The sequence below is a fragment of the Mchenga conophoros genome, linkage group LG17, assembly GCF_057382185.1.
Source record: "Mchenga conophoros isolate Kocher_MC1m ecotype Shallow Benthic linkage group LG17, M_conophoros_male_GT1.1, whole genome shotgun sequence".
Lineage (NCBI taxonomy): Eukaryota > Metazoa > Chordata > Actinopteri > Cichliformes > Cichlidae > Mchenga > Mchenga conophoros.
Window position 1 is genome coordinate 26,950,388 of NC_140542.1, and position 15,612 is coordinate 26,965,999.

Genomic DNA, 15,612 nt, shown 5'->3' on the forward strand with positions numbered 1-15,612 from the left:
TGATGCAAAACCCAAGGAATTTGTGTCTCCCACAAATTCCACTTATGAATCACTTATGTGTTTAGGATGACCAATTAACCCAACCTCATGCAAGTCTTTGGACTGTGGAAGGAAGCAGGAGTACCAGAGAGAACATGCACCCTCCACACAGAAAGGTCCAAACCTGGATTTGAATCCCCAGCATAAGTTAAAAAAAAAAAAAGTATACAATAAAACCTGAATTATGGGGAACCAAAACTGCCCAAAGACAAATAAATACATACATTTTAAAACACATACAAATACAATACTATTTCTAATAAAAATAATAAATGTAAAATTTGTAATGAGAAAAAAAAGATTTATCCCGTGACACATTTATAATAACAGCTTCTTCATTTGCTTAGTAAGGCATAAAAATATGCAGATGCAAAGATGCAGAAATAAACAACAGGGACAAATTTAAATATGGAAATAAATGGAAAAGCAAAATAAATAAATAAATAAAACCTGAGGATAATTAACACAGAAGCCAATAAATATAAAACTATTGCTTTATGTGGCATTTATCAATGCCAACAATCATATTTCATTTTATTATATTATGGCTATTTAATACCCTATTAATCAGAGTCATTAATTTTTATTTTTTTATTTTGGCTTTTTTGGTCCTCCATAGATGACACCGCCTCAGAGTAAAGCCCAACAAAGACACATTAAAGAATGATATATAGTTAATAAAACATTGTGTGCTAATGAATAGAGGTACAACCTCTTAACAATTTCCTTTCTGTGTGGAAAAAATGCTCCGGCTGCACCCTCCACGTGTGCACATGTGGACATCGCCCTCTGGTGTCCGACAGATCTCTGAATGCACGGGGGTGGGGGGTGGAAGAACCTCCTCCCCCTGTCAGGCATGATAACTCTCTGCATTGCAGCATTGGGTCGCTGGCAAGAGGTCTGACTGGGATCACTGACACTTGAATAAACTTCTGGGAGCTTAACCGTTTGCAATATTAATTCTCTGCATTTCATGTAAGCACAGATCGACAGAGTGGGTGTTCACAAAAAGAAAATGAGTATCTCAAAATGCATAATGTGCACTTCAGGTGCTCAGCTAAACATAGTAAAAAGGAAACTGTGCCATCCCCTGCATTGCAGGTTGTGTACCTCAGTGGGATAATCAAAATAGAGTCAGGCTATAAACTACAGAGTCCAGTGAAGTTTTTTCCACTGTGTTTCAGGTCATAATTGATCACTAAAAAGTTTTAAAAAATTCCTTGTGAGCAAGCCAGTGTTCCTTTCCAGAGGCAGCCGGCTGCTTCCAGAAGTTTGTGGACACTTGCTGGCTCTTAAAGATAGCCGTGTGTTTTGGTTGGCACACAAGGAGCAGTGCACTTTGTAGGAAATGCATAACAGCGAATCTGAGATAGTCGATCTATCAGTCTTTCAACAATGAGACGGGAGTGAGAGCGCTGCATCCCAGGCACGACGACACATAAGTCACTGAGATCTCGTGTGCTTGTCTCCTTTTGCCTGTGACCCACCTGCTGAAAGGTCGCCCTAATGAGACTGCTCCCCGGGCGCCCTTCAAGTGCAGGAAACAATGCTGTGTTACAGATGCTATTTTGAATGCTGTCACGGTGTAAAACTGGCAGCGTTGAATTATTGCCGGCCCTTTGATGCTGTTTTTATCCCCACCATCTTGTCAGCACATGTAATCATACTGCAGATTCCTCCTCTGGGGCCTGATATCGTCAGTAACACTGCCCCAAAAACACAAGTGAAAACGTCTTGTCACAATGATTCAGCACATAAGAACTTGTAAAAAACTTTTTTTTTTTTTAAAAGAAAAAGTTATCCGCTTTTGCTCTTCTCTCATGCAAGCACCCAGTGATTCGATACTCAGTATTAACAGAGCTGGACTCATGACATGAGCTTTTTAAAAGGTGAAAAATAAAGCGGGCTGGACAGGGATGTTTCTAGGAGTTTTTAAATGGGGTGGGACCAGGAGAAAGGGGGAGGGGGGCACAAATAAATACCAAAACACTTGTAAATAGGTTAAAGCGAGATAATGTAGCTAAGAAAATGTAGTCGATTTATAGTCATTAAAATGATTTATTGTCTTAAGTGGTGGAAGTAAAGAACAATGTCTCACACATCTTTTAAGTTAACCTTTCCAAAGTAAATTAGTTGGAGGCATGTGAAAAGGAGTTTGTTTTTCAAAACTTAAAAATTGCTTTACATCTGCAATGATTACAAGAATTTTCAGTTCATGTTATGAGATTATTTAACATTATATTACTCACTGGACACTTTATTAGGTACACATTGGTGGTAGCTGGAACGGGAAGAAGCTGGAACCATTCCTCAGAGATTTTGTTCCATATTGACATGACAGCATTATACACTGACCCGGTACCACCCTAAGGAAAACGCCCGTGGAAGTCAATTTATCTTACGCATTTCATAAGTTCAACTTCCTTGCAATAACCTGGAATCTGAATAAACCATGACTACCCATGGGTTGGAGATTTGAGCAGTAGTAGTAATGGCTAATGAGCAGAAATAAGAAAAAGCCCGGTTTGCTTTTCTTTCTCTAAGCTCATTTCTTTCTGCTACAGTCAGCTACATCCGTCAAGTCACCGATCTTTCAAAAATATTTCACCATTTTCTAACCCTCAAGTAGACAAATCTAAAAAAACAAAAGCCACACTGTCTGCGATTATGTCATCTCAGCGTAATTACCAGTTTCTAAACTGTCCAACTTATAATAAGTGTTCCCGTCAATATCCAAGTCATAATTACCACTATAAGTAGTTTTCCAAGAAGAGCCCAAAGAACAGACTCACATGCATGTTAGGTTAATTGGTGATTCCAAACTGGACATATAGGTGTGGATGTGAGTGTGACCAGTTTCTTTCTTGGCCTGTGCTGGACTAGTGACCATTCCAGAGTAATGAGAAATAGTCTCACAAGCATAGATGCACTGAAATATAAAAGATATGGTGTCAATTTGTGACCGGATAGTATGAAAATAAAGCTTCATAAAAGCCATAACCTTTGTGTAGATTACAAAGGATTTATGTTGGCTTTATTTCTTTAAAGGTTTGCAAGCCTTTAACATCCTCTAACCAACACTGCCTGATCCTTTAATCCTGCAATGCTTTAAACAATCATAACTTTTAACTGGACACACTGACATGTCAGTTTGCCGTGTCAGTGTGCGCAGCCTACATGTCCTAAAATCTCTTCACGATTGTACCTCGGCGGCCTCTCATCTCCCTTGCAATTAGCTTTGTGGCCGCCGCATGTGTACACCAAAAAAAGTGAAAATTCCCGTGAAAGCATGCAGTTCAGAAGACGAGGTCTAAGACAACAAACTCCGGAAGCCACTGATTGACAGATCTGTCTGCCCACTCTGATTCCCTGGCTAAAGCTGTGGCTGCTGTGGCAGTGCTGTGGTCGCCGCCGCTCCACGTCTGAAGATGCAAGGCCATTTCTAGGTTACAATAACAAACAGCACTCTGACACAACTGCAACGCCGGATATCCGAAACACTAAGAGCCCATCAAGACAAATTTAGTTTGAGGCTTGTAACTAATTGGTGCCCCCGACCTATGAATGTTCTCTCAGACAGAGCATTTTGTCCCCACGAGCAGCTAAAAATATGCCTGGTTTGCAGCATAATAACACAGCTTGGAAGGACAAATAACCTCCTATGGAGTACTTCTGTTACATTAACAGCAGTACTCAATCATATTCATGCGCAACACTATATTTTTTCAACGTTCCTAAAATATCTTAATAGTGCAGAAGCAGTCTAGTTTCTCGTTGCCCTGTGAGGAATGTAAATAACAACACTGCAGTCTCCACCTGCGGAACAACCATACAGGGGCATGGGTGCAGGGCTCAGAGAGCCCCACACAAACTACCACTCTGAGATGCTATAGAGCGCATAATGATGGCATTCACATCAGTGGTTGAGGGGGGGGGGGAAACTGCCTCCTGACCACTTCCAACAAACAAGCTGAAATTAAGACCACTGATGACCTCACGGATGCCAACTAGGCTAGTAAACCCAACTGGATGCCTTGGTCCAAAATAGCCTAGTAATGCTGCCTAGTGTTGCCAGAGAAAGAAAAAAAACAATCTTTATGAATTTTTAAATATGTTACATAATCCACAAATTAAATCTAACAAGGATTAATTTGCGTAAGTAAATTAGAGAAACAGTTACCCCAAATTTCCCTTGTCCCTCTGGACCTCGTTACTCATGTCTTTCATGCATAGAGCCAACTGCTGTAAAATAGTTACTCAGTTTGGGCTTTGTTACAGGGTTTGTTATGAATTAGAGCGACTATAACTGCAGTCTAAAATGCAAAATAATTATCTTTATGTTTTACATTTTTGACATTTTAACCTTGAGATTAATTCACAGACTGTACACCACTAAAACATGCACAAATGTGCAGTATTACCTTTTTTAAAGACAAATTATCATCACATAGCTTAACAATATAAACCCATATAACTGCCACTAAACTCACTAACAGGATATTTCTACTTTTACTTTAGTTTATGTAACAGTCTTTCCCTCTTTAGCGGTCATGTGACTTTGTTTGGGAACATATAGGATTTAGACGTGGTAATTTTAACTGTAGCAGCATATATTCTAAACATTTCCTACAGTTATAAACGGATGTATACGTGTAGATGTGCCAGAGAAACGTGACTGTCGTTTCAGGATTAACTTCGGCATTTTAAGAGAATGCAGGGGTGTGCTCAACCTGTCATTAGTAGCACCGGAATAAATATAATATAAGCATGTATATATGTGTGAATGGAAGCGTTATGTTGTGACCGCAGTGTTTGCATGACTGGATCTGATATTTTAGTCGTGGCTGTAGGCAGTGCTGGAGGAGTTTAGGAATGCGTGACCACAGGGCCTTTTGGCCCCGTGGATGCATGTTCTCCTCCCTTGTCTGGGTCCAAAGGAGTGGACCATCACATCCCTGGTTGTTCCTCAAGGTCCACTGTGTGACAAACCGCAGCCGACAGCCACCCACTCACAAACTAGAAAATGACAACCCTCGGGACAGCTGCCCTTCTCTTGAATGTGCAGTAAAAATGGAGGGATTTTACTTTCATTGCACTTTAGAGGGAGCCGTGATTGCTTCCGCCCTAAGTGTGGGCGACTGAGTAGCAGAGGACATGTCAGGTTCATGTCAATCAGCCAGTCAGAGTCTGTACCTCTGTGAACCAAGACCAGAAGGCATTATGCTGCCATCTGCTGGTAACTTGTCTGACACGACTGATACTGTCACTGCTTGCAAATGAAGAAGCAGAAATGACTCCTCAAAGTTAACTTTCATACAAGATGATGGCTAAGATGCAATCCAGAAACCACAAGTTTCCAGAGAGATGTATTTGATCTGAAATATATTTAGCACAGATGACAGTTTAAAAACACTTTTTTAGACCATTTAAAAGATATTAGTCACATATATTTTTAAGTAAGTGATGTTTATTTCTTCATTCTAGTCCCCCACACACACCTACATCTGCACTTGTGCAAACTTAGGCTTGGCAGCCTGGTACTGTAGGTGTGGAATGAATAACTACTTTAGACTAATTTGGCATATTAAGGGAAGCAAGACACAAGGTGGCAGGTAGCATATGTTACACCAAAGTCTCAAAAGCTAAAGTTTCAGATCCTAAAGTTTTTGCTTAATTAAGCGCTGATCTTCTGCATTAATCCCGGACTAGACTGAACCAGTTTCTTGTCTAAATGATTTATTTAAAAAAAAAGACGTTTGTCAGCTCTCTGTAGCAGAATTCTTCAAATTGTTGCAAGTGCACTGAAAAAGAAAAACGTTAACCTAAGACTTCCTTTTCAGGGTAAAAATATGGCTTTTGTTTGCCTGTCTGTCTACTGGATTATAAAATTCACACAAACTGATGGAAAAGTCCAGGTCACTATATTTACTGTAAACCTGGGTCATTTAGTCTTGGGCTTAGAGGGGCGATCGTGGCTCAAGAGTTGGGTGTTTGTCTTGTAATTGGAAGGTTGCCGGTTCGAGCCCCGGCTCAGACAGTCTCGGTCATTGTGTCCTTGGGCAAGACACTTCGCCTACTGGTGATGGCCAGAGGGGCCGATGGCACGATATGGCAGCCTCGCCTCTGTCAGTCTGCCCCAGGGCAGCTGTGGCTACAACTGTAGCTTGCCTTCACCAGTGAATGAATAGTGGTATTGTAAAGCGCTTTGAGGGGTCCCAAAAAGCGCTATATAAATGCAATCCATTATTAACTGCAATCTTTGATTAGTTCTCGCATATCGAATTTTGGCTTAACTACACAATAGAACCACAACTGCAGTCTCTGAGTTCCTTTCTATTAATCATTCCTAAAGACATAACTAGATTCCTTATTTACTCTGTGTAGAAAGTAATTTGTTATATTACTTACTTGCTGTAGTTTGAGTTACACCCCAGTATCAGCTGTCATGTACATGCAAGAGCAAAGATCCACCTTGTAAAAAGAAGGAAATACAAAAAATCCTTCTTTTATCATTTATATTTCTTTCATACATTCTTATATAGTTCTATACTGTGTATTGTGTATTTTGTTGTACAGTTATTTTATTCTCAACTTTAATTTATATATTTTATCTTATTCTTTCCCAGTTAAATTTACCCTTCATTCTAATTTGTGTTGCACAGTTATTTCATTTTTAACTTTAATTTTTATATTTTATTCCTTCCTAGTTAAATATACCCTTTTTAATTTTTCATATTTATTTCCTATCTTATTCATAGCCTTTTCCTTTTTTTTCTTTAGATCACGAGCAGTTGTCTAAGCATTTCACTGCATATCGTACTGTGTATGACTGTGTACGTGACAAATAAAATTTGAATTTGAATTTGACATGATTCTTCCAATTCATTTAACTGGAGACAAACTGGTTGCATTTCAACCTGTATCTGAAAGTCTCGTACTTACAAAACAAGAAAAAAATCCAGCAAAGATGAGATACGCATCTGGCCCCTCATTTGATCCACCTACTGTTCACCGAAGCCTCATCAGAAATGGTCTCAGTGAAAGGGCAGCTGTATAAGGCTATTTTAAGGAAAGATAGAGAAAAGGCTGAGGTATGCCAAATTACAAATAAACTGCACTAAAAATCAGTGACAACAGGCCTGATTGAGTGATGAATGCAAATGTGAAATTTTTGTCTCAAATTTTTGGAACTGTTGTCAGGAGGTTAAGACTGAGGTTCAACAGTGAGTCTACAGCCATCTGTAAAACAGTGGAGGCTGTAATGGTTTAGGGCTGCATTTCAACCTGTTGGGGATCTTGTCAAAATTGATGGACTTATAATTGCAGAAAAATACTGTCAGATTTTGCAATATCATCTGGAAAGCATCTGATTGGCAACAGCTTAATGTTTCAGTATGGCAATAATCCCAATCTTACCTAGATAGAAAGGTCATGGATTCCCAGAGCCCGGGCTAAAACATTACTGAAACAGAGTGGGACCAACGAAAGATAGCCAACATCCAAAGAAGAGGTTTGAATGGCCTTCACAAAGCCTGGAGAACTATTCCCGAAGAATGAACAAGAAAGATTGTCTAAGAGAGTTCAGGCTGTGTTGAATAAAGGTGCTCATACCAAATATTGATTTTCAAACTCTGTTTTGCCTTATATACGGCATTTGCACGTGTGTTTGCACATGTTTTAATAAACTGATGTATCTATTCACATTTCACATCAAACTATAGAGAAAAATGAGGTGGCACAAGATTTTTGCACAGTACCAAGCCATTTATAAGCGTTAGACGGGCGAACTTAGCAAAGCTGCGCCAAGCTATTTGAGTGAAGCAGATTCGACACCTTAAAAAAAACGAGTTAAAAAGAAAAACAGAAAATTGTCTATTGCTTTCTGATTATTTCTGATTTTAAAGATTAAAACAGGTTGCCGCAAACTGACTCTTCTTCTGTATTCTTTTGTTTTGTTTAGAAATAAACGAATCTGCTTCCGGTTTCCGGTAGATTGGTAAACAATTGACGTCACTTCTGGTCCGTTCAGGCGGGCTGTTTGAGAGCTCGGGGGACCGACGTACCTCACTTTAAGCTTGTGTAACTAAAGTTTTATAGTTTACGGATAGTCCAGTTTACAGATAGTTCACGAAAAGTGACACTTTAACTTTGTTACTGTGTGGAGATCGAAAGCCTTCACGCAGCTGGAGGGAGTAGTAGTGTTGATTAGCCGTATCAATGCGGTTATTGTTAGCTGACTAAAAAGCGAGCTATGGACCGACCATCTAGGTAAGCTACTGCTTTTGTCGATGCCTGGGTAACCTAGATCTGGTGATGCTAAAAACTGTTTGTTTGTTGTTGTTTTTTAATTGTTGACACACAGGAAGACAAAGACTGTGAATTACTGTGAGACCAAGGACTTCGATGATGGTGAGTAAAATTGAAAATCTGTTATCCTGGCCCATTTGATCCACAGTGTGATAAAGAAATAGCAAAGCATAGCATATCATGTCATCATTTTATAATCTTACATAAAGCATTTACACAAGGACGTGTAGGTTCGTTCAAAAACGAAATTACACCGCTTTGAAATTAGTCTTTAGTATCAAAATGTGTGTAATATACTAAAGATATGACTGCTATTCTATATCAACAGAAAAATCGAGGCAAATTTACACAAGACAATTTAAAGTGCTTTACAGAGGATAGAAACAGAGAAACTGAATGTGAGGGTAGACGAGTTTAAATACCTGGGGTCAGTTTTCTAAAGCAAAGAGAGGTGAAGAAGAGAGTGCAGGTAGGGTGGAGTGGGTGGAGACGAGTGGCTGAAGGGTAGCAGCAAGAGTGAAAGGGAAGGTTTGCGAGATGCAAGTATGGTTTTGACAGGAGTTGGAGTTGATGATGCTCAGATTTTTGTTGGAGTTACAAGGATGGATACAATTAGAAATGAGTACGTTGGAGGGACAGCTCAGGTTGAGGGTATGGAGACAAGATTGAGATGGTTTAGAAATGTGAAGGGAGGGGGTGGGGGCCACAGAGACGATTCGTGGATGTAGTGAAGGCAGACATGCAAGAGGGTTGGTGTGACAGAGGAGGATGCTGGGAATAGTGTGAGATGGGTCCGATCTGCTGTGGAGACCCTTAAAGGGAGCGACTGAAAGTAGAACTGCATACAAATTTAGATAAATAAATTAAAACTTTATGCAAGTTTTAATGACTTGCTTTATGATATATATTATCGATAAGCACAGAAATATTAACATCTTTATGACGGATCTGTTGGACGTTTTACTGTGATCTTTACATTTTGTTTACTATACATTGTATAAACTATAACAGCTATGCAGATGACACACAAATATATATCACAATGTCACCAGGAGACCGAGGCCCTGTACAGGCTCTTGGAAATGCATTGAGGACATTAATGACTGGTTGTGCCACAATTTTCTCCAGCTAAACAAAAACAAAACTGAAGTAATAGTCTTTGGCGCCAAAGAAAAACGATTACAGGTCACCAGAGAACTTCAATCTATACACCTAAAAACCACCAACCAGAGAGAAATTTGGGTGTAGTGATGGATGCAGACCTAATCTTAAAAAAACACATTAAGACATAACAAAGTCAGCTTACTATCACCTCAAGAATATATCAAGGATAAAAGATCTGATGTCTCAACAGGACCTGGAAAAACTAGTCCATGCATTCATCTTTAGTAGGCTTGATTACTGTAACAGCATCTTTACAGGTCTACCTAAAAAATCAGTCAGACAACTACAGCTCATTCAGAACTCTGACCAAAAAAGTGGACCACATCAGTCCAGCTCTGAGGTCTTTACACTGGCTGCCTGTCCGTCAGAGGATAGACTTTAAAGTTCTGATGCTGGTCTATAAAGCTCTGAATGGTTTATCACCAAAATACATCAGTGACCTCCTGACCCAGTATGAACCTAAATCCAGGTTGAAGACTCACCTGTTCTCAGCTGCATTTGAATAAAGCACCAAATCCGCACTATTTTACTTTTAAGCTTAAATTTCAAAACTTACATTTTAACTACTGATTTTATCTACTGTTCCCTTCTTCTTCTTCTTTTCCATTTTAAATCATCCTTTTTATTTGTTTTTTAATGTCTCTGTAAAGCACTTTGAATCACCTTGCTGTTGAATTGTGCTATATAAATAAACTTGCCTTGCCTTGCCTAGATGTCTCGTGTTAACTTGATAAATCGCAGTCACTGCAGTGGTGTGATCAGGAAAAAGACATTGCAACAAAAAACGTGTTATTAGATACTGTTGCTTTGCAGAAGACTTAAATTCCAGGAAACCTGTAGTACAGTAGGGTGCACATGTGTAATCCAAAGGACTCCCTTTCCAGTCTTAAAAATGGTATCTTTGTCCTCATTTTGTGATAGATGAGGATTTTGCCTGTGTGAAGGCCCCACCCAGCAAAAAGGTCAGGGAGGATGTGAAACAAGAACAGAAGAAATCATTAAGCAAGTCCTCCAGTCAAGAGGCCACCTCACAATTAAGCCAGAAGAACAGGTAGGTGGCGAGTTAATCTGACACTGGCTGTGACAATCAGGTAAGAGGGCTCATGAAACCTGCTGTGAATAAATGTTACCAGTTTTACTGCTGTTTAGTTTGTTTCCAGCAGAGGGCGCGCCACTTGTGTATATCCTGCAATATTGGGAAGTTTTGCTTCAGTCCGTTAGGCAGCTACAGGTTACCTATCTACCTGCAGGGGGCGGTGGTGCCACCACTCTGTGGGTTACTCTTGCTTGTGCTGCCCTTGGTTAATCCGCTATCTGCTAAGAATGAAGTTCTAAAGCACAAAAGAGCTGAAGTGAAGCTGAGCATTAAAAATAATCAAGTGTCCACTGCAGCCACTGTCTTTGCTTTTCATCTTGTACCTTTGCTTTTCTTTTTTTGCGTTCCTTTGTCGCTCCTTTCCCTGTTTTGGCCCACTTCTCAGCTCGTCAGCATTTGGTTGATACACACCTTGAGAAGCATGAAGTGGGCATGTATAGGAGTGCGTTTGCATTGGTTACTGTCAGTAGGCAAATATCTTTACAAACAGACACAAGCACAGTACCGTAAATGTATGATAATGGCTGCACAGGGAGAGTCTGTATTAATGTATTCGCGTATAAGAACTTTTTTTTTCATACCGGAGAGAGTTTAAAGATAGAGTTACAGGCAGCAATGTTGAGAACAGCATTTAAAGAGGATAGGTTTATGTAACGTTTTCATCGTAATCTGAGAGTGCTTCTGTGCTGCAAACAGCCTGTTTCAAACTAACCTGCACACCGACCAAATTCATAGTTTAACATAATTCATTTTGTGCGTCATTGTCTAATGCAGCCATTCCCAAGCTTACGATGGCCGCGGTCCATTTTGAAGCCCAAAAATGTTAAGCGGCCCACCCAAGCCTATGGTCATCACATGGCCCTGTGCAGTGTTTCCTTTTAGCTGATCCTCTGAAATTACAGCTGGTAACACTAGTATAGTTTTTGTTCACTAACAATGAACTATAAGATGCATTCAAGATCCAAAATGGGCCCAACATTTAAGAATAACGTAGTATTTAGGTCAGATTCTTGGCTTACCTGCACTACCTTCAAGGCCCACCAGGGGGCTGCAGGACACACTTTGAGAAACACTGGTCTTATGGTTTGAAATTCAATTCAATTCAGTTTTATTTATATAGCGCCAAATCACAACAACAGTCACCTCAAGGCGATTTATATTGTAAGGTAAAATACTAACAAGCTAATGTCCACATTTGCTTATTTTAATCTCAGTCATTGTGGCCCTAGCAATGACAATATTGCACCACATGATGATTAAAAGGATTAAACTCACAGATTTTTGGTCTTTTGTTGTAGGTGTAGATATGATATGTAAAGAAATACCAGTCCAAAAGTAAAGCTACTCGGGTCTAGCGCCAATGCATTAATAGATTTTCAAAATGGGTTCATATTTTGTTGAGATGAGTAGCTAAGCGCTGGAGATAAGCAGTGGAAATTATAACTTTGTTCAAAATTATGTGTTCATGTTGAGTTCATCACTGTTAGTTTAGATTGAGTAGGGGTGGGCGGTATAAATGGTATACGGTAGAAACGATATAAATTTGGCCAACAGTAGAGATTTTGACTATACCGCTCTACCGCGATAGCGCATGTTGATGGTGTCATCAAGCTGCGCCTTTTTTGGTCGAAAGCATTGCAGCGGCTGCAAACAATATCATCTGCAAATTATGCCGAGCGACAGTAATAGCAAAGAGACGAAGCACTTTTGGAATATGGGGAAAGCCAAAAACTGCGCTTCCTCCACTTCCGTACCATTGATTCATTAATGCTGAATTCTCTCGCAGCTGCTCTGTTCCCATGTTGTTGCAGTATATGAATGACTAACTTCGTATTGTGGATCGATTATCTCAGTTGTTCTCCTGACTGAAGATTGCCGTGGGCACCTCACCCGTGCCAAAGCGCTCACAGGCGGAGGATAGTCCTCCCCCCGCTGCTATCAGGGCAGGAGATGTTCACACCTATGCGTCCAAACTGCAAATGAATCGTGCATGAGCGAAGCCGCTGCTCCCGCACTGACTGTAACGCAGTCAGTTCTTCTTTTACTGTTATGCAGTTTTGTGGATCACAAGGTTTAAAACTACTAATAAACACACACCCACACACACAAAGTAACTCCACCAGAGCGCCAATTTCGGGTCACTTTTGCTGGTCCAAGCCCGGATAAAGGAGCAGGGTTGGAATTGTGACATTAAAAAACAATAATTCCTAAAAGAAATTTAATTTGTAGTTAATAAATTCTAAATGCATTTAGGACATTTTTTACTCACTTTCTCTTCCACAATGTTATTTCTCTCTCCAACAGCGTAGGTTGCAATTACATTAGCATGACCTATTATGCAAATTAGGCGATGACGTCATTTAGCGACTTCTAGCGACTTTTCGGTCAGCCAATAGTGATTTTCCTTACTGAGGAGTTGGCAAAACTGCGTGAGGCTCCTGACTACGGCAGCCGTAATGCTCCAGCAATCCATCAAGCCATGTGCCTTCATACCTTACCAAAGTCGTACTAAAACATTTTTTGACAGATTTCTATGTGCCGTGTACTACATAAAATCGGTTCGAGGTCAGAATTCATACATAAGGCACACTGTCGATCTTTGAGAAAATTAAAGGATTTTAAGTGTGCCTTATAGTGTGTAAAATACGTTACACAGAAGAAAAGAATATATTGCGATATATATCGTTACCGCACATGCTTCAAATTATACCGTGATATGGATTTTAGGCCATATCGCCCAGCCCTAATTGAGAGGTGCACTGGGTGTGCAGTCAGCTTGAAAGTAAGCAGTCACTTTTAAAGAATATACTGCAGACTGCGTATAAATGTTTGGGTTGAAGCCTCGCTGTGATGCTTTAACTCATTAAGGTGGTTGAATAGTAAAGCCATTCAAAGTCACTGATAAAATGATGACTGGCTTATCAGTGGGGATAATTGCTAAATTAAAACAAAATGTTGATTATGCTGAGTTAAATAAAAAAATGTCACCAAAAAGTAGTCTTTTCTTTTACATTTTTATCAGTTGTATTCATTAGAAATGCTCAGAGGTGAAAATCTCTAACATGGCTTGAATCTTGATTCATTTGTGCAGAAAGCCACTGGACGAAAAGCTGTATGAGAGGGATCTCGAAGCAGCCATCACGCTCTCCATGCTCAATAATGCAGGTGAAGTGAAGGACCAGTCTCATGTCAGTAGAGGTATGATTTGTTCTTTAAAATGATCAATACATTTCATGTGATCAAAAGGATGTTGGCTTAATTTCTTGATAAATTTATCCAGGAGATGTCAAATTTCCAGTAGATGAAAACACAGATCCAGCTTCTCTGCTCCTGTCCAACTGCAGTGTGGATGGTGCAGTTATGGGTAAAGTCTAGCAGCTTTATTTATTTATGTAGTTGAAGATTTGATTTCCTTCCCTCTGTTTAATATCATTATGGGTTTTCTTCAGGTTTGGACAAAATCACATCAGAGAAAGGGTCGCCTGCCCCTGCCAGGCAGAGAAAGGCTGCCTACAAAGCTACTGAGGAGCTGAAAAACAAGGATGGTGATGATGATGATGACTATCAACCCAAACTGACACCAGGTTACTTTGCCATAACTTTTTAAGTAGTTGTATCCATTTTTCGTCTTTCTTTTTGTGTCTTTAAAGTAACAATAATGCTTTTGCAGATTCAGAAAGCGATGAAGATTTCAGTGAACCATCTGAGAGCGAAGATGACGAGTTCAAAGTAAAGAAAGCAAGCAAGACTAAAAAGAAAGAAAAAGCAACAAAGAGTGAAAAAAACAAACAGATTCTTGCTTCTAAAAAAGAAAAGCAACCATCAAAACCATCAAAGCCTAAATCGCAAGCAGCAGGTAAGCCCATGAGGATCATCAGCTTTTGTCTGCGAATCATAATTCCACATTTGAATGAGTGCTGTTCCTTCTCACAGCAGCTTCTACCCCAGTGACAACACCTCCAACGGCCAAACCTGCCTCTAAAAGACCTGCGTCATCCTCCACAGGCTGCACATCGAAGCATGCAGCCTCTCTGAGCCCAGCAGCCTCCCTGAGCCCAGCAGCGGGAAGAATGCCCAAGTGGAACCCACCAGGTGCTGAATGACTAAACAGCAGCACAGCTGGAACATGTTCCTGTAAAATTAACTCAATTGAACATATTTATCAATTTATTTCTGTTTTTTCCTCCCAGCTCAAATTGGAAAAAGTCCCTCCACGTCCCAGAGTCCAGCAGTGAAGTCTCCCGGTCAGGGTCTGCGGCTCGGGCTCTCCCGCCTCGTTCGAGTCAAACCTTTGCACCCTAGTGTTGCAAGCCACTGACTGAACTGACCTCAGAGGTCAGGTCATGTTGTGGTTTTTAAAGTTTTCAGTTATTTTTACGCAGAGACTTCTAAATATTAATTTCTCTTAGTGTGATACAAAATGCACAATACTGAGAGGGTCTTCACCTTGAAGCTGATGGAGCTTAAGGGTGTCCTCTTACCCCTGGATGCTGTTTGAGGTTAAATTCTGAAAGTGTGAGTTCATGTCTGAAGTGTCACTTTTCTTTTCTTTTCTTTTTTTTTTCGTTTTTTGGTCCTGAATTGTTACCTGACATGTTACCTCCACTCAAAGCACATTTTTTGTAAATCTTGTACATACATTTAAATAAACATATAAAAACAGGTTACATGCGTGTGCTATCTTTCCACACTTGTTAACTTTTTTTCTAAAACTGCACACATTTAGCCAAAAATGGCTGACAGAGCGCCTCATAACCTTTTACATAATCCTCTAGAAATGCCTGTGCATCAGTCGTGCATCATTACAAGTTAGTACCACTGTATTATTTATGGCTACAGCAAGCTGGAATATCTTTTGAAAATCAATGTCATATATTTACGATAAACACTGCCTGCATTGTGATAAAAATGTTGTTTGTAATTCCTTAATTCCATTTGTAGTTATTTTGTTTCACTAGATGCATAAAAAGAAAGTACTTTATTGCTTTACAGGCTGCTGGATCAGC

At 39.9% G+C, this 15,612-nt stretch overlaps 1 protein-coding gene across 2 annotated transcripts; it reads left to right on the forward strand.

Moving 5' to 3' along the window:
- Nucleotides 1–8,041: 8,041 nt before the first annotated feature.
- rad51ap1 (RAD51 associated protein 1) lies at nt 8,042–15,273 on the forward strand. Of its 2 annotated transcripts, none has more exons than XM_085252815.1 (9): nt 8,042–8,307; nt 8,402–8,448; nt 10,432–10,561; nt 13,698–13,804; nt 13,887–13,970; nt 14,056–14,190; nt 14,277–14,462; nt 14,540–14,698; nt 14,797–15,273. In XM_085252815.1, the coding sequence occupies exons 1-9, from the start codon at nt 8,291–8,293 to the stop codon at nt 14,922–14,924; spliced, it is 993 nt and encodes a 330-aa protein (XP_085108941.1). In that variant the 5' UTR covers nt 8,042–8,290; the 3' UTR covers nt 14,925–15,273. The 2 variants fall into 2 exon arrangements, with proteins under 2 accessions (XP_085108941.1, XP_085108942.1); XM_085252816.1 differs by having other exon boundaries at nt 14,543–14,698.
- Nucleotides 15,274–15,612: the final 339 nt, after the last annotated feature.

Excerpts from the sequence above, each read along its gene's own strand:
- rad51ap1 (XM_085252815.1), top strand. Across the intron at positions 14,191-14,276 it reads TCAACCCAAACTGACACCAG|ATTCAGAAAGCGATGAAGAT; the intron begins GTTACTTTGCCA and ends ATGCTTTTGCAG. Across the intron at positions 14,699-14,796 it reads GCCCAAGTGGAACCCACCAG|CTCAAATTGGAAAAAGTCCC; the intron begins GTGCTGAATGAC and ends TTTTCCTCCCAG.